Raw genomic sequence first — 27,625 nt, 5'->3', positions numbered from 1 at the left:
TTTTAAAATATTGTTTGGTTTATTAAATTTCTCACAAAGCTTCTCGAGGACTTTATGTGTCAGCCGGCTCTAATTTCGAAGTGATAGGCTAGAAGGAAGGTAACTAGTCAACACCACCAACTGGTAACTATTGGGCTGCTCTTTACCAACGAACAGTAGAGCCGACCAGTATTTTATAATATCCCTACAACTGAAAAAGCGGGATTCGAATCCGTGATCTACACATTGCGAGTCGTGTTTGCAATCGAATCATGTCAGACATGTTCTTTTAATATACACAATAATTTCTCTTTTCAACAAACGTTTATTGTATGTCAACATCAAAATTTTCAATTTAATCTGTAACATTACTGGTTATTAATAACACATAAGCCGTTCTGAATACACCCTGCTTAACATTACTATTTATTAATGACACACAAGCCGTTCTGAATACAACCAGCTTAACATTACTGGTTATTAATGACACATAAGCCGTTCTGAATACGTCCAGCTTAACATTACTATTTATTAATAACACAAAGCCGTTCTGAATACACCCTGCTTAACATTACTGGTTATTAATGACACACAAGCCGTTCTGAATACACCCTGCTTAACATTACTATTTATTAATGACACACAAGCCGTTCTGAATACAACCAGCTTAACATTACTATTTATTAATGACACACAAGCCGTTCTGAATACACCCTGCTTAACATTACTGGTTATTAATGACACACAAGCCGTTCTGAATACGTCCAGCTTACACTACAGTTTATTAATAACACATAACTAAAGTAACTGCACACAAATAATTCTACGTACACCAAACGTGACGGTTAAGGCGTCTCTTGTCGTAAGTAGCATGCCTGCTGTTTGTCTTGAAGTTCTTTCAAACGTCTGGTGTAAACTTGAAATCGTGCTTTGAGTATAGATTGTTCCACCTATAAATGTTCAGGTAAACTACAAATAAGGTGAATTGGATCTTTAAAGGTTTTTGAGTTTGACACATTAGAAAATAAATTTTCAAGTATGGTGCAACTTTTAGCTTTGTTCACTAGTTTCAATGTCGCTTTGTGCTTGTGTATGTACGTGTCATAAATTATGATATACGGTTGACATTTACTATATATATATATAATTTTTATTGGCTTTACGTTTCACAGTTGCATATTTACTGTTTTTCTTGAACTTTTATCTTCCTATGAAATAGATTAGCGACATTAAAAAAGTAAAATATTACAAATACAAAATAGATGGCATAGCAAGGAGTCTGTAACGATATTAGTTTCTCTTATAGCATCGATGAAGACTTCAGTACGTTACCTTTTCTGATACAGAGTTATAAAATATAAATTGAACCTCACACATGGATTAAACAACTCCAAAGAAAAGATGTGGGTACTAATTATTACAAAATATATCATCCACTAACTAAAACAAAAAGGGTTAAGTTAACTAAGTATTACAAAACTACATCGTCTGTGAATTCACACAAAAAGTTTTAAGTCTGCTAACTGTTACAAAATTGCACTACATGCAAATTGTAACAAGTAAAGTTCCCTATAACTGTTACAAAAATGTGTTACATATGAATTATAACAAGAAAAGTTAAGTTCTCTATAACTGTTACAAAAATGTGTTACATGTGAATTATAACAAGAAAAGTTAAGTTCCCTATAACTGTTACAAAAATGTGTTACCTGCGAATTATAACAAGAAAAGGGAAATCAAGATGCGACTGTTAGGGCAGAATATTTAGAAAATTAATGGCGGTGACATGATATGATGAATGAACTTTAAACTTTACCCTTGGTTCAAACAGCAATATTTCTGTTTTTACAAAGTTTTTCGAACCCAACTTCCGAATGTTACCTGAGCTTGCTCTTCGTCATATTCCAGACACCCGGTTCCACTCAATCGACGAAGATCAAGCCATCCTCTCCACCGAACACATACACCATTCATAATGAACCTAGATGATATGTGGACCTGTTAAACAAAACAACAGTGCGCTATACTAGTAGATTCACTCCGAACAAGATGGGTACGGCCAGTGGTTGCATATTCACTGTTCAGGTGCGTATATTACATAATCCTCGCTATAGAACTCTGACGTGTACTATACGCACAGGCTAAACATTAACTTTAACATTGTTTAACATGCTCTTAAGATTACAAGCGTCAGGATAGTTTCAAATTAACCCTCAAGTTACTGTATTGTTTTATACTGTTTAAAGCCGATGACATCGACGTATTCCGCTGTGTTTAGTGATTTTATGTTTTTGTCTGTTACAACGTTTGTTCTAAAGAAATAATCACCAAGTTAAAAAGAGTAAAATAACCAATTTGTAAGACACGTTATTAACTGGCGAGATTAATTGCGTTTAAATATGTTTTGTAAGACTTGAGTGTTACTGGGATCTTTAGAACCAACAACGTCATGGTTTCTGCAAGTAGTATGGTGCACAAATAATTTAGAAAAATGTATTCAAAAAGCTGATTGGTGTAGGACCTATCGATAATTCTAAAATAAATACCGTATGTATAGAACCTATCGATAATTCTAGAATAAATATCGTATGTATAGAACCTATCGATAATTCTAGAATAAACCTCGTATGTATAGAACCTATCGATAATTCTAGAATAAATACCGTATGTATAGAACCTATAGATAATTCTAGAATAAATATCGTATGTATAGAACCTATCGATAATTCTAGAATAAACCTCGTATGTATAGAACCTATCGATAATTGTAGAAAAAACCTCGTATGTAGAGAACCTATCGATAATTCTAGAATAAATATCGTATGTATAGAACCTATCGATAATTCTAGAATAAATACCGTATGTATAGAACCTATCGATAATTCTAGAATAAATACCGTATGTATAGAACCTATAGATAATTCTAGAATAAATACCGTATGTATAGAACCTATAGATAATTCTAGAATAAATATCGTATGTACAGAACCTATCGATAATTCTTGAATAAACCTCGTATGTATAGAACCTATCGATAATTCTAGAATAAACCTCGTATGTATAGAACCTATCGATAATTCTAGAATAAACCTCGTATGTATAGAACCTATCGATAATTCTAGAATAAATATCGTATGTATAGAACCTATCGATAATTCTAGAATAAAGAACCTATAGATAATTCTAGAATAAATACCGTATGTATAGAACCTATCGATAATTCTAGAATAAATATCGTATGTATAGAACCTATCGATAATTCTAGAATAAACCTCGTATGTATAGAACCTATCGATAATTGTAAAATAAACCTCGTATGTATAGAACCTATCGATGATTCTAGAATAAACCTCGTATGTATAGAACCTATCGATAATTGTAGAATAAACCTCGTATGTATAGAACCTATCGATGATTCTAGAATAAATATCGTATGTATAGAACATATCGATAATTCCAGAATAAATATCGTATGAATAGAACTTATCGATAATTCTAGAATAAACCTCGTATGTATAGAACCTATCGATAATTCTAGAATAAACCTCGTATATATAGAAGCTGTTGATAATTCTAGAATAAACCTCGTGTGTCGTTTTCGATGGTTTTAAACGCTTACAAAACGACTGATCAAGTTAGAACTGCTAACTATTCACATTGCGTAGATATTTGAAGGTTAGAATGTTTATAAAACACATTTTCAACTAGAGATGAGAGCATGGAGTTTAATTTTTATATTAAATGGTTATTCATAAGGAAATAAAAATGAATTATTCAAAATAAATGTAATTTAACTTCTTTAAGAACAACAGAGTAGGGAAACAGAAGGCGAACGCTTTCTATAAGTTATTAATTGTGGTTTTGGTGTCATAAATTATTCTAAAGTCTAGCATTTTCTCCGCTTTATTTATATGTGTTTTGAACCTCATCAGAACAGTTATTCACTATCATAATGCGACATTTAAAAGCATGAAAAGTGTGTAAATTGAAGTTCTCGAAGTCACGTGACGCAAACTTAAACCGCCATGTCTTTGAATATAAAAAGCAAATATCTATAGAAGATACTTGTTAAATTCACCTTAGTTTCACATAGTTAGCTGTATTTATCATGAAAAGTTTGTCGTTTGGTATCAAAGTTATTAATTTACTGCTGCTACAAAGCGCATTTCACAAATATGTACAAACAGTTTGAATGATCAAACATACTTTTTTCAAAACAGTTAAGGGATAATCAGTTAATTAGCCTCTAGCTGTGACAAAATGCACTAACTACTATTAAAAACAGTTCAGGTTTACATGTGACCAGTTGTGATGACCTAGAAGCAATTCTAACAGAGCACGTGTTGTTGTTGTTTTCTTTTGCATAACAAAGCCACATAGGGCTATCTGCTGTGTCCGCCAAGGGAAATCGAAACCCTGGTTTTAACGTTATAAATACGTAGACTTACCCCTGTCCCATCAGGGGACGCTCTAATAAAAGCGAGAACCCTACTATCCCAGTAGCTTTTTGTTTCACTCATATTAAGTTTATTACAATAAATGTACAATTTGTATTTCTAAACCCCCACCCTACGCTGCCGTTATTAAAGAAAAAGAAAATTATTGGATGGAACACAGTTCATTAAACGAATTGTCGCAAGAATACTTTTATTCCGCTCGTTTTTGACCAGACGAACTTTTACTTGTTTCTCTAAATACAAGAGTTAACAAGACAAATTAATTTAGTTTACCCTATAAGCTTCGTTTTAGTTCAAAACTGTACAATGGATTACCCAAATATTAGCGTTATGCTTCTAATATTGGCACTCGGCCCCCGAAGGGGGTCGTCTTAACATCAGATAACATAGAACATTTTAATTATATCGATATTCTTTAACTTTAATTATATAAATTTCTGTTCAAATCTACTGATAAAAGAGAAACGTTTCATAATTACATTTTACAAAGATTACCTCCAAATACAAAAGATTTTACTTTTATGTAAATGTGCTAATACTGTTTAATTATGGTTAATCTTTCTAATCTACAACACAAAACTGTTTACACTTCGCCATTTGTAGCCTGTTTTGTATATCTTCTGTTGTTTTGTAAAAAATTTTCTATTACCGATAACTTCGTTTGCAGATAAATGTTTGGTCGTGTGTAAGTGTTTGTACATCATAGTTTATAACTTTGTTCGCGTCTCATTGTTTAGTTATATATAACATTTTAATATATCATCTCTTGATACTATTTGCAGGGCACTGTTTGTACATCGACGTTTCTAATTATGTTTACAAGCCACTGTTTAGCAACGTATAGCTCTATTCGTATATCACCTTTTGTAACTATTTCCAGGGCACTGTTAGAAATTATGTTTGCAAGTAACTGTTTGGTAGTGAATAACTGTTTGTACATCATTGTTTGTAACTTTATTTCTCGGTGACTGACTGTTTGATAGTTTATAATTGTGTATAAGATCGTTTTTTACCTAGTTCTTAGAAACCCGGGTTTGCCCAAACTTTTGTACCGTTGGTTGACTACATTCCGTACCATAGACGTAGATATACACGTGGGGCACTTGGATACTTTTCGCCTGTGAAAATGTGAGCTATCTTTAATGTATAAAAATATAAGTACCTACTTATTTTGATATCACTAGGATGTCAATTTCGAACGTTCTGTATTTGATAATCTTCGTGATATCAAACATTCTATTTCATTACAGTTTAAAACCACTAGATAAATGGAGTCCCTGAACATTGTGAATATTAAAACGACTATTTCATATTTGCCATATTTCATGGTATAAAGACTTTTTCAATATTTTGTTTTCGATTTCAGCAGCTGTTTTATAGCTAATCTTACTTCTTGTATAGATTTTGCGCTTTTATATAAACAACAATTATAACATCATTAACCTTAAACATTAACAAAACAATCTACGTACAAACGTGGTTTCTTTCCTATACCTCCCAGGCTGCATTTCTTTCTTGTGGACTTATTCGAAAACAAGGTTCTGTTATGAGATCGATTTTTAAGTACTTGTTCACAGAATCTATAATGGTTTTACTAAAATTTCATCCACCTTCGTTTAACCGTGATGAACTTTATAGTCCTGTCACCAAGAGACTCACCCAGTGTTCAAAAATGTAACACGTGTTTATTTTCACTTTTTAATCCAACATGGTTTTGCACCTGAAAACCTTTGCTGTCAACGCCATTGTCTAAATGCAATGAATGAAAAAAAAAAAAACGACACGTTAAATACACATGAAAATTCGTGAGCTAAACAAAACATTATTTTATCACATTAAGTAACGTAAAATCCCATAAGTTATAAAACCCTACTGAACATTAAGAATCATTCTTATACTGTCCATGGGTTACACCCATAACTAACAAACTATATTGGAGATAATATCGAATAAACACCTCGCCAGTTGACCCACAAAGTTTAAACAGACAATATCAACAACAATAAGCCTCAAGCCGAAAGGAACATTGACTACATAAAAACTTCATCCAATCAGGTCGTCACTATCTCTTTTAGTATTTCGTTATCAGATGTTGAAAGATCAGTTTTAACAAAAGGTCTTAAATTTGTTCTTACACGCCCTCATGGTGATTACTTCAGGACCAAAAGAGATGCCATAAAAGTTTCTCGTCGTTCATGCTGATGAACCCACTTCAACAACAACAACTCTATCGACAATGACCAAAATCCTTCCTGACGAACCCACTTCAGGAACAACAGCTCTGTCGACAATGACCAAAATCCTTCCTTACGATAATAATGATATCCTTCCTTCTTCTAATGAAAATATTTTCTTTCCATTCAAAAAACATAATAACACCTGGACACCTAACTAAGGAAAATTTCCAAGTTTAGGATATTTTATCGACAAGTGTAAAAAAAATCAACAACCTAAATGTCTATGTCTCTAATAAATACACGTTTAAACCACACCTAACCATACATAGATAAGAGAAGCCCATTGAAGAACTTAAAGATAGCCAAGACACTGTCATCAAATCCACAAACAAAGATAGCACTACAGTCGTACGGCGCAAGAACCTTTATACAGTGAGGCAGAACAACAATTCTCTAATGGAGAATACTATTTTAAACTACCATCAGTTCATCTAGACGAATATCAAAATATTATAAAGAAAATCATTAATAATTTAATATATTATAAAAAAACTGGCACTAGATGCACAAGATTTGATTATAAAAGAACCCAGAACGTCCTTGTTTTACATCTTACCTAAGATGCACAAGCCTAGAAATCATGGACGACCTATAGTTTCAACATGTGATCATCCTACAAAGCTAATTTCTAGTTTCTTAGATGAAATCATGACACCTTTGATATGCTCTTTCAGCCTATATTAAAGATACCACCAAGGCTTTTCAAGTGTTTAAAGAAATATCCCTAATTACTTTTAACCCACAATAGACATCAAATTATATTTATAGATTCTACCTAAACCAACAATAAATTGTAGAATTGTCAATAAAAAATCTTGTAAGACTAGCTGAGCTAGTTGCGACATTGAACGTCTTTTCTATCGATGATTCATAATACAAGCAAATACAGGATATAGCCATGGGTACGAAGATGGGACCATCATTCGCCAACCTGTTTGTAGGCTACATAGGACACAACAGTTTTCAAACTTATGATGGACCCATACCTGTTTTATAACGATAATACATTGATGACATCATTGGAATCTCAACTTCCAGCATATATGAATTCCATAATTTTATCAGTTTCGATCGAAACTATCATCTAGCCTTTCATTACACAAGCAACGTTTCAAACCGTTCAGTAAACGTTTTTGACATCACTTTAACTTTAGTTAGAGAAAACGATTTCGACGTCCATATATTATAAACCTATCGACTTTCGCTCTTTACTCATTTATAGGTCCGACCATCCTATATTCATTGAAAATGCTATTCTAAAATCATAGTTTAACGAATTTGAAAAAACGTCTATCATATTAACAGGTAAATTAGTGTCCCGGTTCTGAAGTTCGAAAGATAGCTGGTGCTCTTAGGTGTTATAAACAATAAAAATAAGTAAATAAAAATATTAATTAAATAATTAATTAAGGGTGAAGAATGTGTGAGTGTGTGTGTGTGCAATAAAAAGATAAAAATGAGCTCGTGCATAAACATCTTTATGAGCGCACATATGTTTACACGAGCATCCGCGCACACATGCACACACATCAACTTGGACAGAGTTATAGAAAAGAAAATCTCTTATTTAATCCCTTCTGGTGAATGTTGCAAAGCCGATAGGTATGTTCATATCCATCCTGTGATCTCTTTTTCTTGAGTGTTAATAAAATACAGAGAGCTAGAATTGTAAAGTGACTGATGTTATTATTGAAATGTTTAGCCACAAGTTTATCAGGATCATAATTCTGGATGCTACGGATGTGCTCTTGCACTCGCTCAGACAACATCTGGATTGATTCTCCTGCGTACAGTTATTCACAATATAAACAAGTGATGTGATAATCTAGATACTGGGATGTACAGGTGAGTATCTGTTTTACTGTGTATGTAGAACTGGGTTCAAATACATAAGTACTGGTGTTAATATAACCCTCGTGTAGCTTTGCGCGAAATTCAAAACAAACTAAACCAGAAGAATGCTACACAGTCCATGAACAGATCATATAACCAATGAGGAAGTAATTAGAATTACAAGGACACAGAGAAAGCTGTTAGTGACCATCACAGAAGAAGACGACTGAATCTTCTGGGATACGTCATTAGAAAGGAAGAACTTGAAAATATGGTAATTACTGTAAAAATAAAGAGTGAAAGAAGCCTAGGAAGGCCAACGTTAAACTACATCAGTAGGACAAGGAAATGAACGGACGTTGTGTGGCTGAGATTTTAAAACATACAAAAGGCAGTGACGTATGGAAAACCATGATAGCCAACGTACAAACAGGATATGATATCTATAGAGAAAGATTCTGTGGATCTATTGCTTGTCTGCTACATTTAAGTATTCAAAACCTGTCATAGATTAATGGAGAGGAATGTGAAAAAAAAACAAACTTATCTGTAGTCTAGCGATTTGTTTTACGAATGTTAATCTCAAACATCTGTTCAAAAGGTGATACAATTATATTGTGCGTGTAACCGGATATATTGCTTAGCAAACGTGATACGTTAAGTTTCTCCTGTCACATTACTGCTAATAAAATGGATCCAACGGTTCAAAACGCTCACCTGTCTCTGTGGTTTATTCTCTTTAAGAGAAGAAACGTTTAGGGCTTCTCCCTAAAAAAACAAACAGCTGCAAGCGTAAAACTTAATAGCGCCGGATTCGAAACTGCTATACCTGAGTTACTGTGCCCTCATGTTTCTGTTAAGACGGTAAGAGTGTGTAGTAGTGTGTTAATGAATTGCCTCAAGCTAGTCGTGGCTATCCATCTGGGAACACTGAAGACAGTTTGGCCGCGAACATTTGGAAGCTAGACTGAGTGTGCCGATATTAATGACACCAAGGTGAGAGTTCAACCATTGGCAACTGTCTCGGAAAGACCACCAAAAGCTTTGATAAGCCATCGTGATTGAATAGGGTAGCAGCAAACTGAGTCTGTAGGTATAATAACTATATTTCAGTGTTATAATAATTATAGTACAGTAGCCTGATATACTAAGAAGGTTCATGATGGTTTCAGAGATCGTGAGAAATACGGTTTACTAATGTAATTAAATATTGCGAAAAATAAGGATAAAGTGAAAACTGTTATTGTAATTATAATAAATAAAACGAAACAGTATTTGAAGCTTTATTATAAATCCAACAAAACAGCTTAAGAAATAATTACATATTCACAAGAATATCGACGAATTTTAAGGTTATTTTAAAGTACTTTAATGTTCATAACACTACTTTTTAGCCGCGGCATAACGGCTCATACAAACTTTTAACTCACAGCTCAGTCATCTCTTGATCGATCTAGGATCGCATTACAATTTCGGGCTCAGGAGGTTAAACACTTCCGATTGATGTATTTGACCACACCCAAGATCTCATAGACTAATTCACTAATTTACTAATTATGTTTAAACAATTTTCAGTTTGAGGGTAAGCTCGTAGAAATCCTGATAAGTAACTAAATTAGAATCAGGTATACACTCGTCCCACACATTGTATCGTGGACAAATAAAATTATTGCTAATAAAAAGGCAGAAATGGTCTCAAATATTAATTTATTTCAACCCTGCCTAAAAGAATTTAAAGTACCGTAGCTATTGAGGACTCCCTCTTGTTTTTAATCAGAAACACTCAGTTTTAATTTAATAAAATTAGTTAATAAATTTGACATTTTCTATATATTTGTTTATCTACTTATTACACAGATGCGGCGAGACCCTGAAGCTGACCAGGGTCATATGGAAAGAAAACGTAGTCAGAAATAGAGAAACAAATGGCACATGGGCGTTCGATGGGGTCAAAGGGGAAGTTGCTCCCTCCCGGAATTTCAGAAGAAAGGTTATGTTAATAATTTATTTTAAAGTCGTTTCAAAAAATAATGCAACTTAAATATAAATGACGGAACTAAGTGCACATAAATAATCCATAATCAGTCAGAGCACCGTATTCAGATTTCTATGAAAACTGCCTGCGATCTGCTATGGGGCAACTTTGGCCATATAGTTAGCCAGCTATAGACACTAAGGAACAAAACATATACTACTTTAGGTCTTCTTTGAACCAAGTTAACCAGGTAAATACAGAAGATCAAACTAATACGTATTACTCTTGGCTATTTGTGATCGCAGTTAGTCAGTCAGAGACAGAACAACAATATTTGTATTTATATCACCAATCGTCTTTGGTGGTAATAGTTATAATAATTATTTTTCGCTTCATTAAATGACATTGTCAAGAAGGCCGTGATTACACAGTCGGAACTTCTGAAATATGAAACTATATAAGCTACAGAGGTGGTAAAGTCCATTAGGTTTAGATAAAAACTGTAAAAATACTAGAAACATTGTCAAGGGATTATTTCATAGTTTAGTATCGTTACATTTCTTGTATTTCACGTGTGTAACGGATGTGTTGTAACCTCACTTCTTGTATTCTACGTGTGTAATGGATGTGTTGTCACGTCGCTTCTTGTATCACATGTGTAATGGATGTGTTGTCACATCACTTCTTGCATCCAACGCGTGTAATGGATGTGTTGTCACGTCGCTTCTTGTATCACATGTGTAATGGATGTGTTGTCACATCACTTCTTGCATCCAACGCGTGTAATGGATGTGTTGTCACGTCACTTCTTGTATCACACGTTTAATGGATGTGTTGTCACGTCACTTCTTGTATCACACGTGTAATATGGATGTGTTGTCATGTCACTTCTTGTACCCATAGTGTGTAATGGATGTATTGTCATGTCACTTCTTGTATCCAACGTGCGTAATGAATGTATTGTTGTCACGTCACTTCTTGTATCCCTGTGTGTAATGGATGTATTGTCATGTCACTTCTTGTATCCAACGTGCGTAATGAATGTATTGTTGTCACGTCACTTCTTGTATCCCTGTGTGTAATGGATGTGTTGTCACATCTTTCTTTCACACTTTATTCACGTTTAAAGTGGACCGGGTGTCACCTAGTAGTTAGAGTGCCTGTACTGTAAATCCAAGAATTTATTATTGGGGACTCACTTCAGCAAAAACGCTCCGAACTTTGGGACAATAACAATGACAGTAAAAATCCCATAATACGATCAGATGATAGTAATCCAAGAACTGGCGGTGGGTGTCGTTGACCAGCCCATCAGTTCAAAACTGGGACGGCTAAGTGCAGATGGCCCGAGTATAAGTTCGATCGCAATGCTGAAACAAACAAGTAATGACTGCAGTATTTCAGTTAAAGCGAACAGTTTTCACCACTTTCTCCATTGTACGTTCTATAGACTGTGTTGTTAGAGTTAAAATTCAGTGTACTGTGATGAAACTTCCAACACACTTGTATTATATAAAAGTAGTAATCATCTTGGTCTCATGTACATCGTTCGAAATCAGGTAAAAATGCAAATAATGTTTTATTTCTCTCTAGGTTTACAGGGGATTACATGACGAGAGAACAATACAAAAGCAGCTGAACTTTCAGAAGTACAAATACAAAGTATGTACAATTGAACAGATATATATATAGGTAAATTGAAGTGTTTATAGAGATGCATACATAGTAACAGAAAAACAGGTATAAAAACAGACTGGATTATTAATGTATATTATTTGTGTCGCTTCATAATTAGAAGGCTTCTAACACAAGTTTTGCACGTGGCGTGAGAGATAGGCCACGATCTTGCGTGCACATCTTCACTAATTATTTGTGGCTATTTAGATCCTAGTTGCAGGAGAACAGAAATTTGATCTCTCTGTGATTTAAAGGAACAAAAAAATATTAATTACACTTCAAAGAAGTAATTTTAAAACATAAATCTATTGTGATTAGTTTGAAATGTAATCGAATATAAAACAGAAATTTCTTATAGATCATCCACGTGGTCCACGACAGTTTAATGTATCCCTGTGTGTGTGTGTTCTCCTATAGAAAAGTCATCGAGGGGAATCGAACTCCTAATTTTAGTGATGTAAATCCGTAGACTTATTGCTATACTTGAACAGGACAATTGCTTCAGTCCACCCAATAATGGACAGCTAGCTGGTTGTTAACCTGCGATGGTCTGGTATCCAATCCAGAGGGATTGGGTTACACCTCTCTAATACAGTGACCGTGAAACCAAAGCAATCCGACCTTAAGTTATATATGTCTTTCCAATGCAAAACATTTTAACTTCATTACACGTTACCCAGAAGCGAATATTTACCTATTATACAAGCATTACCTTGTATGATAACATAAATAGGTAGTTGTATTTAAACTTATTTTTGTCACTGTGAGACTTTCAATTGAGTGTTTCAACCCTGAATACAACTGTTGCCTATCGTTTTTCAAACTGGGAAATGTTTAGAATCTGTACAAAGGTAGATGTGCATCATGCTATAGATATGCACTCTCAAACGGAATTAGTAACTGCGTTGAAAAGACTTTTTCTGAAAAGCTAGCAACATCTGATAATAAACAAACGTGTAAAGAAATACTTTGAAATGCAAATTTTCATCTAAATACACTCTTTGGGGTGGAGGTAGTAATGATAATTTCTGTAGAAACGCCGTAACATGTGTTATTACACTTATGAGAGGGATCGAAGCGTGTCGTTTCGGCTTGACAAATGAACTAATTTCATCATACAACCATGTAATGACAACATTAACACAAACAGTTCATGAATTTACTAACTCATTCTTGAATGTTACCACAAACACATCTCTGATTATGCATGTTGTTAGTTGTAATCCTGGAGTTATGAACCAAGATTATGAACCAAGATTTGTTAGTTGTAATCCTGAAGTTATGAACCAAGATTATGAATATTGTTAGTTGTAATCCTGAAGTTATGAACCAAGATTATGTATGTTGTTATTGTAATCCTGAAGTTATGAACCAAGATTATGCATGTTGTTAGTTGTAATCCTGAAGTTATGAACCAAGATTATGCATGTTGTTAGTTGTAATCCTGGAGTTAAGAACCAAGATTATGCATGTTGTTAGTTGTAATCCTGAAGTTATGAACCAAGATTATGCATGTTGTTATTGTAATCCTGGAGTTAAGAACCAAGATTATCCATATTGTTAGATAAGTAGTATCTACTCTCTTTATACTGACAATGCTAAAGCTCAAACTGAAAATTAATCAGAGTTACATTAAAACGTTTTCTTTCAGAATATTCGCAAAGAATTAAACAAGCAACTCTCACTGAACATAGCTGTTCTTAATTTGAAACTCACTGACTAAAAGTAAGGCGGTTAGTCAACAACAACCACCGTCAGCTCTTGGACTACTCTTCTCTGACTAACAAAAGTACCTATGGCTCCAAACTGCGGAGCAGGTTCTTGTAGCAATAGTTCGATAACAATTATCACTATAGGCCTCTCTACATTAAGAAAAATAATAAATTGTATAAAATTAGGTAATCGAGTACTGAATACTTAAGAAGATGATATTATCTACTGTTATATATTTTCGATCGAAGAGGCGTTTATACAAGAACAAAATATATGGAGGAACCTAGACATTTTAGTATGAAGACTAGACCAGGCTTAATCAATGTATTAATACAAGAGCAAAATATGTGCAACAACCCACAATATAGTATAAAAACTAGACTAGGCTTAATCAATGTATTAATACAAGAGCAAAATATGTGTAACAATTTACATATTATAATATGAAGACTAGACTAGGCTCAATCAATGTATCAATAAGAAAACAAAACATATGGAACAACCTAGACCAGTGGTGCACAAAGTCCGGCCCGCGACGAGTCGCCGTGTGACCCGCGATGTCTAACGGGAAAGTCAAACATAGCGCGAAGATTAAGCGCCACAGAAGAATATGCATTAGATTAGATACCTGATGGTTCCAATTTGTGTCGAGCAATAAAGGAAATTTAATAAGCAAATTTCGTTAATGCATAGACATTTAATCATTGGCGCAATGACGTAATATTTCCGTAATTACGAAATCTCACGCGTTCCAATTGTTCTTGGAGATTTACTTACGAGCGCTATTTTGATATTATTTCGTAACAAAAATGACAGCTAACCGTAAGAGAAAAGTTGACGACGAAAACGGCAGTTTCATGATGATTGGACTGCGCAATACTGTTTTGTTCAACAACAGAAGAACGTGATTTGTCTGCTGTGTTATTCGACAGTAGCAGTGACAGTAGCAGAACAGACAGTCTGGAAAGTCGCACTGTATTATTCACCAATAGAACCTGTGCAGTAAAGAACTTGGTTTTCAGGCACTAATGACATTAGTGACGAAAACCATTAACTTCGTCAAATAACGAGGGCTTAATCACCGTCAGTTTCGATGTCTTCTTGAAGAAATTGATTTAGACTATGGTGACCTTGTGTATCACTGTAAAGTACGCTGGCTGAGTCGAGGTAAGATGCTTAGAAGATTCTGGGAATTGATTGATGAGGTGATAGAATTCCTCAGAAGCAAGAACAAAGACACAGGAGTAATTTCCATGACTGATTCAGCATGGCAAGCTGATTTGACCTTTCTGGTCGGGGCCCGGCATGGCCAAGCGTGTTAAGGCGTGCGACTCGTAATCTGAGGGTCGCGGGTTCGCATCCCCGTCGCATCAAACATGCTCGCCCTCCCAGCCGTAGGGACGTTATAATGTGACGGTCAATCCCACTATTCGTTGGCAAAAGAGTAGCCCAAGAGTTGGCGGTGGGTGGTGATGACTAGCTGCCTTCCCTCTAGTCTTACACTGCTAAATTAGGGACAGCTAGCACAGACAGCCCTCGAGTAGCTTTGTGCGAAATTCAAAAACAAACAAACAAACCTTTCTGGTCGACATGACACAACACTTGAATAATCTTAATTTGATGTTTCAAGGCAAAAATCAGCTTGTCTGTCAGCTTGCAAATCACGTCTCAGCTTTCAGGACAAAGTTGCAGTTGTTCCGGCAGCAAACAATATCAGGCAACTTCGTGCACTTTCCCACTTTTTAATCACAGCTGCAGATGAATCAGGACATTGACACACAAGTTTATGTTGGGAAGCTAGATACCTTGATTCAATCATTTAACTAACAGTTTCATAACTTTGACCAATGTAGATTGTTGATGAAACTTTTTGTTGATCCGTTCAGTGTGTCAGTGGATGAATTGTTAGCAGAATATCAGCTCGAACTTACTGATCTCCAGGCATCTGATAAACTGTGTGCTAGTTACCGAGAAAACAGTGTGCTTGACTTCTACAAAATGTTGCCTGATACACTTGCTAATCTGAAAGAGAACGCACTTGTCCACACCAGCATGTGTGGCAGCACGTACTGCTGCGAACAGGCTTTCTCGCATATGAAACTGAACAAAAACAACACTCACAATCAGCTGACTGACGATCATCTGGAAGTAGTCTTGCGTCTTTCAACGTCAAACATTAAGCCGGACATTTCTAAGCTCGTAGATGACATGCAACACCATCCATCGCACTGACTTTGTGAGAGTTGACGTATCATAACATTTATTAGAATAATGTGCAAACTCTTTGATGTAATCGTTATTTGTGCGTTCCTAAACGTGATGTCCATTTTGTGTGAAACAACTGTGGGACGATTTTAATCTTCACTTTTTTGTGGCCCCAACGATTACGAGAAGTCTGTTTGTGGTCCCTGACTCAAAAAGTTTGTGCACCACTGACCTGGACTATGCTCAGTCATTGTCTTTTTAAACTTGTAAAACATTATTATTTTTGTACGTATAATGTAATATGTTCGTTTTACCTTTCCTTCTTCTCTTTCAAAATCGCAACCTTCGTCATAGCTTTTACTGCAGGGGTTGAACACCAGGGGTAAGTTGATTCCAGTAGTTACAAAAGCCTTTAAAGGGGTAGAAAGCAAAACGATTACAAGATGTCTTGGTGATACTAGACAAATTACAAAAAAAAAAAAATCAGACAGTTACTTTAGATTCACCGAGACGTACACTGAATAATCAGGGTAAGTGTAAATCTTACAGGTTACTCACACTAGGATACCGAGAAAATACAGTTTAACTGAAGTGACTGCACATGCTTATGTGATTTAAATAGGTATATAAACATATGTATGTACATCGAAAAAGCGTAAATTATTTTAGGCTAAGAGTGGTTAAAAATCGCAAAGAAATTTTAATTATTTTTGAAGCTATTTTACGTGGTATAATTATATGGGTGTTCACAATATTATATAGTTGTCTTCACGTCATTCCAAACAAATAATACTGAATATCAAATATCAGAGTCACGTGCAATTAAAGTTTCAGTTCAAATACATAATATGTGAAATTGGTGTACTAGCAGTCAGTGGTGGTGCTAATTTCCAAAATGCTGTGACCAGACATGGGGTCATAAAGCGTTTTGTTCGACACACTTATATTGTTATCCTTATTCATACTTTGCCAAAACACCCTTTGTCGAAGTTGAATCTTTGTTCCATCAAAATTAATATATATATATACATTTTTGCTTTCCAGCAGAGTCATATTAAAATATCTTCTGTTTCCATCGCGGAAATCGAACTTAAAATTTTACCATTGTAACTCTGTAAACTCACCGCTTTCCCACCAGGGGATAGGGGGAACGAAATATGCATGAACTGTAAGATTTGTGATGATTTACAGAAGAGTGAGGTTATAAACCCAAAGAGAGTTTTTAATATTACGTTTTACCCTGAACAGTTTCTTTTTGTTTAATAAGTGAAAATAGCACTTTAGGATCAAATTTTCCGTAATAGCTTACGGTAATTATACTGTTTCTAGAAATACTTGTAACCCTAGCCAGTGTTTTCTAGACAAGTATCAGATAAACGATTTGTTTGTTTTTTTAATTTCGCCCAAAGCTGCTCGAGGGCTATCTGCGTTAGCTGTCCTTAATATAGCAGTGTAAGACTAGAGGTAAGGCAACTAGTCATCACCACCCACCGCCAACTCTTGGGCTATTCTTTCACCAACGAATAGTGGGATTAATCGTAACATTATAACGCTCCAAGGGCTAAAAAGACAAGCATGTTTGATGCGACGGGGACGCAAACCCGCGACTCACATGTCTTAACCCACCTGGCCACGCCGGGCCCCCTGTACAGTTACTTATCTGAATTGAAAAGGTTGGCTAAAAATTCCAGACGTATTTTGAATTAAGTAGTATGCAGTGCTCCCTACACCCATGTATACACAACCAAATTAAAAAAAAAGCCAAGTTAAAAAAATATCCGTAGCCTTCAATAATGTTTGTTTGAATTTCGCGCAAAGCTATACGAGGGCTATCTCTACTAGCCGTCCCTAATTTAGCAGTTTAACACTGGAAGGAAGGCAGCTAGTCATCACCATTCCCCGCCAACTGTTGGGCTACTTTTTTTTACCAACGAATAGTGGGATTGACCGTCACATTGTAACGCCCTCATGACTGAATGGGCGATCATTTTTGGTGTGACGGGGAATCGAACCAATGCCCCTCAGATTATGAGTCGAGTGCCTTAACCACCTAGCCATGCTGGGCCTAGCCGTCAGTGCGAGAAAACATAAATAAAACGTTTCAAATAATTGCTCATGCACAATTTGTATGACAAGACATTTATTGGGTTCGCGGCCTTTAAAATGTCGTTGGAAGTGGGAACAATATAAATTTACTGTTGTTAAATGACAAGACGCAACGCCGCCATGTTAAAAACCATGTAACGCCTGTGTGATATGAAGGTATGCTTTTTACTACATCCTTATTTAATGCTTCCAGATGGCGCAGTGGTATGTCTTGAAACTTACACTGCTAAAAAGCAGGTTTCGATATCCGTGGTGAGCAGAGATAGTCCTTTGTGTAGCTATGTGCTTAAAAACAAACAAACAACCCTTATTCAATGTAGAAATTTCCAGAATATTCCCTTACTTCTATGACATAACATAATACAAGCACGAATACATACCAGTGTATTTGCAGAATGAAAATGTATGCACTTTAAAACGAAAATACTAATAAGGCCAATACGAATCAAGGAAAATTAATCCATATAATGTTATTTTAGAAGGTGATTTTAGAAATACTTACTTGTGTGTACATCTCATAACAAAGTTATTTTATTTCATAATGTTTTTCTGGAATACAAAGGAATTGTAATATTCACTTGAAAGCGCACCAGTGAGGGGCAAATAAGATATATCTAATTTCGAACGGCTTGATTTTTTTGAAAAAACTTTTTTATTACCAATATGTCAAACAGATGTGAACAGCCAACATAATCTATCTGCATTTCTTGATTATTTTAAGCAATATTATACACATCTATAGTGTGTGTGTGTGTGTGTGTGTGTGTGCGAGAAATAATTTAATGTTTTTCATTTAATTAATTATCATAAAGCACTAAGTAAAAGTTAATTAAATTAGGGAGAAATGTGAATACTAATAATTGTAGTTAAAAGGTTAATTTTAACAGGATTTTAGTCTTTTCTTGAAAAAAAAAAGAACTATTTGGTAATTACCGGACTCTAACAAAAATAGTTTCTTTTATCTTGCCAATTCTTTTCACACGTGAATGATCGAGATGGAATGTCCGTAGTAAAGCGCTGTACTTGACACCCACACATGACACAATATCTGATAATCACCGGAGATCACGTGGAATGTTCATTGCTACGCGGAGACCCATGTGTTTTCCTGTATCAGGCGCTACATTCATTACACCCAATAGTAGCAAATTACACGCTTTTTACACAAGACTGAAAAATAAAACATAGACCGTGACATAAAGGAAGTGATTAAGTAATATTTTTTCTTGTATTACTCCAGGTAATCATTTCTCCACATGATTCTTAGCTGCTGAAACTTCACTGATCACTGTATATATAAGGTTCGTTGTCCGAAATCAGTTCGTTACATATACAGGAACTTCGATGATCCTTGGAGCAGTGAAAGTTGTGCAGTTACTATGTATACAGTGGTTTCTAAGCTACCCAACTAGTATCAAAATAAATATTCTTAAAACCAATACGATTGTACAACAAACACTTTCGCACAGACTGTTGAAGAGTTCAAAAGTAGAGTACTGTTTATTTTTTAACTTCGTGCAAAGCTACACGAGGGCTATCAGCGTTAGCCATTCCCAATTTAGCAGTGTAAGGCTAGAGAGAAGGCAGCTAGTCATCATCACCTGTTGTCAACTGTCCTGCCTTTCTTTTACCAACGAATAGTGGGATTGATCATGACATTATAACGTCCCCACACTGAAAGGGCGAACATATTTAATGGAATGAGGATTAGAACACATGACTGTCAGATTGCGAGTCAAGCGCTCTAACCATCTGGCCATGCCGGGCCCGCAGAGCACTGGGGAGACAGAATTTAGAATATTTAAGGATGCATAGTTAATTATGTATTTTTATGTGTATTTTATGTGTTGAAACTGGATATAAAGTACTGGTATATTTGCACAACGTGGTCGATAAAGTAGTATATATATATATGTATACACTGCTGGCCAAAATCTTAAGGCCAATGAACATAAAGAAAAAATATGCATTTTGCGTTGTTAGACTCAACCACTTATTTGAATAGAGCTTCGAAAGGTGAAAATAAAAATAAAAAAACGTTTTTAGCATTTAATAGGGAAAATGTGAACACTGTGAAATTAGCCTAAATACTAGCTGGTCAAAAGTTTAAGACCATACCAAAAAGAAGTCTTAAGCAGGGTAGGAAATGTCCAACAAGAGGTCTCAGTAGTGAACTGCACGGCCGTCATTGCGAACATTCGCTTTGGCATGGTAGATATAAGCGTTTGCAGAAGGCTAGCTGGAATGTTATTCCAAGTGGCGAAGATGGCTTCACGAAGATCACGCACTGTTTGGAATTGACGTCCATTTCTATAGACTTCCCTTGCCATCCACTCCCAAACATTTTCAATGAGGTTCAGTTCGGGCGAACACGCCGGATGGTTTAAAAGAATCACGTTATTCGCCATGAAAAGTCCTTTGTCCTGCAAGCATTGTGGATTTCAACGTTGTCCTGCTGAAAGATCCAGTCATTTCCACACAAGCGAGGGTCTTCAGTCAATAAGGATGTTCTCTCCAAAATTCCAATGTAGCCAGCTGCTGTTTGACGCCCCTGTATAACTTGAAGCTCCATTGTTCCATGGAAAGAGAAAGCACCCCAGATCATGATGGAACATCCTCTACTGTGTCGTGTAGAAAATATCTCCGGTGGGATATTCTTATCGTATTAGTAACGTTGGAAACCATCTGGACCATCCAGGTTAAATTTTTTCTCATCAGAGAACAAAACCTTCTTCCACTTTTCTACGTCCCATGTTTGGTGCTTCTCAGCAAAGTTTAACCGAGCTGTTTCGTGATGTAGAAGGAGACGTGGCCTTTGAAGACGTTTACGGATTTTAAAGCCTTTCTCTCGTAGATGCCCTCTTATTGTTCTTGAGCTGCATTCTGCGTCCGTAAGGGCCTGGTCTTAATCTGGTTCGACGATCGGTTGGTGTCTTGCCGGACAACCCGTCGAATCTTCCTGCTCAACACTGGCGAAATTTTCTTGGGCCGACCACTTGAAATTCTCGTTCCGTATCCCTCAGGATCTGTTACGAAATTTGCAACAGTAGTTTTACTATGCCCAGTTAGGCCCGTCATGGCCAAGCGCGTAAGGCGTGCGACTCGTAATCCGAGGGTCGCGGGTTCGCATTCCCGTCGCGCCAAACATGCTTGCCCTCCCAGCCGTGGGGGCGTTATATGTGATGGTCAATTCCACTATTCGTTGGTAAAAGAGTGGCCCAAGAGTTTGCGGTGGGTGGTGATGACTAGCTGCCTTCCCTCTAGTCTTACACTGCTAAATTAGGGACAGCTAGCACAGACAGCCCTCGAGTAGCTTTGTGCGAAATTAAAAAAAACAAACAAACAAACTATGCCCAGTCTCACCAGCAATGGCACGTTCAGAGAGACCTTGCTATTGCAGCTTGACAATTCTGCCACGTTCAAACTCTGTCAACTTTTTAGCCTTTGCCATATTTTTACCCAATGTAACACAGGAGATGTCAGTAAGAGATGTTGGCAACGCTAATGCTTAAACACAAATGACTAAATTTCGTTACGTGTTTACCGATTAACGCTTCGTTTCAGTATGGTTTAAAATTTTGACCAGCTAGAATTTAGGCTAATTTTCATAATGCTCATATTTTCTCTATTAAATGCTAAAAAAGTTTTTTATTTTTATTTTCCCTTTTCTTATTTTCATCTTTCGAAGCTCCACTCAAATAAGTGGTCGAGTCTAACAACGCAAAATGCATATTTTATCTTTATGGGCCTTAAGATTTTGGCCAGCAGTGTATATAAAGAAAATGTTACACATTTTAAACATATAGCGATTAGTTTAATAAATAATTGTATGCTAATAAATACCTACGGACTATTGCTGCGATACCAGATTCCAACCCGTCTAAATCCTAACTTATTGACAGTGAGATGTAAATCAATAACATAAGACACCAGCAGTTCTAATTAAACAAATATACTTTTTTCAGTCGTTTTCGGCAGATTGGTCCAGTCAGTAGATTAATTAATTTTTATCTCGATGTCTTTAAAATTGAGAAGACTGGGATTTTATTCGGTAGTATGAGTAAAAATAATAGCAGTATAAAATATTTTATTAAATCGTTCTTGTTAAAATATTTAAATAAAAAGTTACTTTATTATAGAAATAAGAATTAAAGAAACTAAGAAACAACTAACGTTAGTTTATATAATTCAGTTGTTTTTATTTATTTAGTTGTTTAAAGTAGAATGTTTCTGTGCGCTCTTATATTCTGTGGAAAAATAAATTATGCGAATCTACATTAACCCTTTTTAATCTTATTAGGCCTAAGTGTAGGAAGCTAGAGAACTTTCATGAGATATTGGTCAACAGTTATTGAGACAACAGACATGTGAACGTATGCAACACAACCCCATCTACAGTCTTACAGTTGACCGCTTCTTTTGTATATTTATCATGTCATTAAGAATTTATGTCTTTACTATTTTTATTTCCATAACATAATATGTTAGTTGTATTAATTTAGACAGATTCAAGCAAAGTTTAAAATTTTGCTCTTTGTTGTTATAGTAGTTGAAGTTAGGCATAATTTAAGACGCCATCTTTAAGGAATGTTTTTGACATATAAAAAAACTGTTCTTTTTGTCAAAGAATTAGAGTGATAAGTTTCGTCATTTTATCTGTAAGCTGTTCTTACGTAGATGAATATTCGTTTAAATAGAGAAAGTTTCATTCATTTCATAAACATCTATATGGTATGGTAATTTAGGCGAGTTGACAAATACAGTAAGTTTTCGTTTTGCCCAGCCAATACTGTGAAACAGTCATTCTTAATATTAATTCAGATATTTCAAAGGTTGTTTTAAACGGGCGATTTTTATGCGGCCACTTTTTTTACGATGCCCCCTACTATACTATCGTACTTAACGATACACAAAAAAATTGAAGTATGCGAGTTTAAGTAACGAATATGATTGACATCCTCTCTGTTGTTATAAGTCGAACGATATTAAGCATTAATCTGTGGTATTTTGTGAAGTTATTTAACTATTGCAGACCTATCACGTGTGATCTCATATCACATTTGCTCGGCATGGCCAGGTGGGTTGAGGTGTTCGACTCGTAATTTGAGGGTCGCGGGTTCTAACCCCCGTCGCACCAAACACGCTCGCCCTTTAAGCAGTCCGGGCGTTATAAGATTACGGTCAATTCCACTATTCGTTGGTAAACGAGTAGCCCAAGAGTTGGCGGTGGGTGGTGATGACTAACTGCCTTCCCTCTGGTCACTGCTAAATTAGGGACGGCTAGTGCAGATAGCCCTTAAGTAGCTTTGCGAGAAATTCAAAACAAACCAAAACAATCACATTATTTCTGTATGGCGCATCAAATTTTAAGGGTTTAACCCATAGTTTTTTTTTATAATGCTCACACTGACAACCAATAATATGATGTATTACAAGCGATGTATTTATATATTATATCCACATATATATTAATTATACCTATGTTTACTTTATCCGCATATTTATATAATAATTTACAACTTTGTCATTTAGACCAGACAATTACACGTGGTGTTAGCCTATAATTTTATGTTTTAAGGATGCATCCCAGAAAAAACTATTCGCACCAAAAATATTTACACCATTGTGAATTGATTACTGAAACTAAAATGTCAACTAATTAGGTTTCATTGTACATGTCTTTGTCACAAAATGGTTGTTCATTAATTAATATAAAATGCGGAACTTCAAAAGAAACACCTGCAACCAATACACTCTGATCGAGGAACTTGTTTCTGCCTCTCAAAGCCTATTTCGGTAAAATCATCTACTAGAGGCTTTAAAACGTATCTAGAGAAACGTCTTGTTTATTAAAATGTATACTGAAATGTTCCTTTAAAGTGTAAACATTGTAATAAGTGTAAATAATGCTTCCATTTGATGTAAAACATATTTTTTTTGTGTGTGCTCTATAGTACTCCACCTTCTTATATATCAGGGGGTTCCCAACCGGTGGGTCGCGACCCCCCAAGGGGTCGCGCAGCCTTGGCAGGGGAGTCGCGTAGCCTTGTTAGAAGTAGCTTGGGATAACATTAATTTTATTTCATCAATTACATTTTCAAGTCGCGAGTGCCAAAAGGTTGGCAATGTTACACCATGTCTACACATTCCAAAACGAAACACTTTTTAATACATGATATTAAGTTTCAGGATTTATGGAAGCTTAAAATTCAGAAAAGGTGTGGCACATGCAAACAAGATACAAACATAGCCAGGTGGTTAGGGCGCTAGAATCGTAGACTGATGGTCGCGGGCTCGAATCCCCGTCGCACCAAACATGCTCGTCCTTTCAGCCGTGGAGGCGTTATAATTTGACGGTCAATCCAACTATTTGTTCATAAAAGAGTAACCCGAGAGTTGGCGGTGGGTGGTGTTGACTAGCTGCCTTCCCTCTAGCCTTATACTGTTAACTTATGGACGGTTAGCACAGATAGCCCTAGAGTAGCTTTGCGCGAAATTCAAAATAAATCAAACCACGCAAGTATGCATACTATGTTTCTTTGCATTGCAATATAAATAAAGATTATGTTTCATTTTCGTGTTTAGATAAATGACTGATTTATGCCACAATTTTCCCATTATAAAGCGCCAGGCCCGGCATGGCCAGGTGGGTTAAGGCATTCGACTCATAATCTGATGGTCGCAGGTTCGAATCCCCGTCGCACCAAACATGCTAGCTCTTTCAGCCGTGGGGGAGTTATAATGTGACGGTCAATACCACTATTCGTTGGTGAAAGAGTAGTCCAAGAGTTGGCGGTGGGTGGTGATGACTAGCTGCCTTCCTTCTAGTCTAACACTGCTAAATTAAGGACGGCTAGCGCAGATAGTCCTCGTGTAGCTTTGCGCAAAATTAAGAAAACAAACAAACAATTATAAATGGACTCATCTAATACTCACGCGGAAATGATTTTCATCGGAGAATACCAACAGGTCGATATGATGTTTGGAGAATGAATGAATATAAGGCTGTTTCTTAAGAAAGATAGCCTATTCAGGTTTTCTATACATTACAAAGTATAGTTAAATACTTAAGAAGGTTGAATACTTTTAATCAAGCACAAAAGACAAATATTTAAAGTGCTCTTAATGAATCTTGTAAAAACTATAATTTTCTCTAATAAATAAATGAAAATTTCAGATGCAACGACAAATAGTTTTATGATAAAAACAAAAAGTACAAAAAGTCACAAACATCTCTACTAAAAGAGCAAACTTCAGTTGCACAAGAAATGATTTTATAAAAAGTTAAAATTTAAAAAAATGGTAAATATCTATTAATAAAGTAAACTGCATGTGGTTTTGATTCTAGTATTGTAGCCAAAGCTATTCGAGGGCTATATACGTTTTAGCTGTTCCTAATTTTGAAATGATAAACTAAAGGGAAGGCAGCTAGTTAGCACCACCTACTGCCAATTTATGGGCTTCTTTAATTGAACAGTAGTACTTGGCTATCACTCTTATAGCGTTTCCATAGCCCTAAAGGGCTGTGCGAGAATGTTCTTTGTCGGTAACAACGCGCGAACCACGGAACTTTAAGTTTACAGTCTGGCACGATAATCACAAGGCTGCGACCTGCTCAATAATCTTATGATAACAAAAAAATTATCAACTTTCTTCCTTCGTTTAATGTACAAACTTTGGGTGGAACGAGAAATATTTTTTATAAAAACAAAAGAATTAAAAAATAACAAGCGTCTCAACAAAAAATAAAAACTTCTGGTAAAACGAAAAACAATTTCGTAATAAAAATATAAATATCAAATGTGTGAGTCATCTTTCTTAAATATGTAAACTTCAAGAGCAACGACAAATAGGTTTATAAAAACAGAAAATTTCAGTCATCTCTGTGGAAAACTTAATGCTGAGGAACACTGATAAACCAGTCAGGTGGTTATGGTTCTGGACTTCTAATTTGATGATTGTGAATTAAAAACCCGTACACTAAAGATTCTCGTCTTTTCACCCGCACGAGCGTTATAACGTGACGGTCAATTTTATTAGTCGGTGGTAAAATAGTTGCCCAAGAGTTGGCGATGGTGACTGTCTGCCTTTCCTTTAGGCCCGGCATGGCCAAGCGTGTTAAGGCGTGCGACTCGTAATCTGAGGGTCGCGGGTTTGCATCCCGGTCGCCCTTTCAGCCGTGGGGGCGTTATATTGTGACGGTCAATCCCACTATTCATTGGTAAAAGAGTAGCCCAAGAGTTAGCGGTCGGCGGTGATGACTAGCTGCCTTCCTCTAGTCTTACATTGATAAATTAGGGACGGCTAGCGCAGATAGCCCTCGAGTAGCTTTGTGCGAAATTCAAAACAAACAAACAAACAAACAAACAAACAAAATGCCTTTCCTTTAGTCTTTCACTGCTAAATTAGGAAAGATTAACACAGAGAGCTCTCGTTTCGCTTTGCGCAAAATTGAAGCCAAGTATCGAGAAGTAGCTTCCAAAGGACAAAAACAACACATTGTATTCAGTATCAACAAAAATCTAAATTTAAAAGTAATTAGATAATCCAAAATAAAAATTATTCATAAAACATGCTTTTCTAATCTAAAATTTTAGTAAATCTTTAAATCTCCGTTTAAGATAAACCTCGCTTGTACAGCTGCATGTCTACGGATTTACAACGCTAAAATCAGGGGTTTGATTCCCTTAAGTGGGCTCAGCAGATAACCCAATGCGGCTTTGTAATAAGAAAACAAATAAACCCTTTAATATACGTGATTGACAGATACCACAATCTATTATCAAAAACTCGATACATATTCAAGTATTGTAGGGTAAAAGACCGATAAAAACTACTAATTAACATTTTATAAATATTTTAGACATAATACACCTTATAGTAACGTAGATCCATAGTGTTTTATCGATATTTCTAATTGTCTTAACTTATTCTAAAGCAAAATACACAAGGAAGAATAATAAAATTCCTTACCAATTCTGTGTGACCTTCCTTGCAACATTTCACAAACCTTCGTTGTCGTTCTTCCAACGGAACATTACAGAAACCTGTATATCTTACCTGCAGTAGAGGAAAATAAATAAATTACAAGATAATGTGTCCAAAGCCAAGTTACTTGCAAAATCTTCTGACAGTGTTGACGTTTGGATTTGAACATTTGGAACGCATATTCTAAGTTTGGAAATTTTCAAATAAGAAAACATTTTGATTCGTGTGACATATATATATATACGTATACGTGTTGTTAGTGTGTGTACATGAGTTTACCTCACTTTCTCGACGTAATTTACGAAACAAATCGTCCGACTCAAACTTTGACTTCTGATCAGCCACAACACGTAGTCCCATCAACATACAGCCCGGTAGCTGGTCGCTCATTAGGGTAGATTCAAATGGAAGCATGCTCAGTGCGTGTTAATTGGTAAATGCGAATGTTGTTTTAA

The 27,625-nt window shown here is 35.7% G+C and overlaps 1 protein-coding gene across 1 annotated transcript; it reads right to left on the bottom strand.

The window, feature by feature from the left end:
• Positions 1-396: 396 nt before the first annotated feature.
• On the bottom strand, positions 397-27,625 carry LOC143250263 (protein big brother-like). The gene is made up of 5 exons (XM_076500731.1): positions 27,450-27,625; positions 27,156-27,242; positions 16,391-16,486; positions 1,861-1,977; positions 397-929 (listed from the first exon to the last, which is right to left on the bottom strand). The coding sequence occupies exons 1-5, from the start codon at positions 27,582-27,584 to the stop codon at positions 825-827; spliced, it is 540 nt and encodes a 179-aa protein (XP_076356846.1). The 5' UTR covers positions 27,585-27,625; the 3' UTR covers positions 397-824.

Source organism: Tachypleus tridentatus, chromosome 5 (genome assembly GCF_004210375.1).
Source record: "Tachypleus tridentatus isolate NWPU-2018 chromosome 5, ASM421037v1, whole genome shotgun sequence".
NCBI classification, from domain to species: Eukaryota; Metazoa; Arthropoda; class Merostomata; order Xiphosura; family Limulidae; genus Tachypleus; species Tachypleus tridentatus.
The sequence above is the reverse complement of the archived record's forward strand: the minus strand, read 5'-3'. Positions and strand labels throughout refer to the sequence as shown.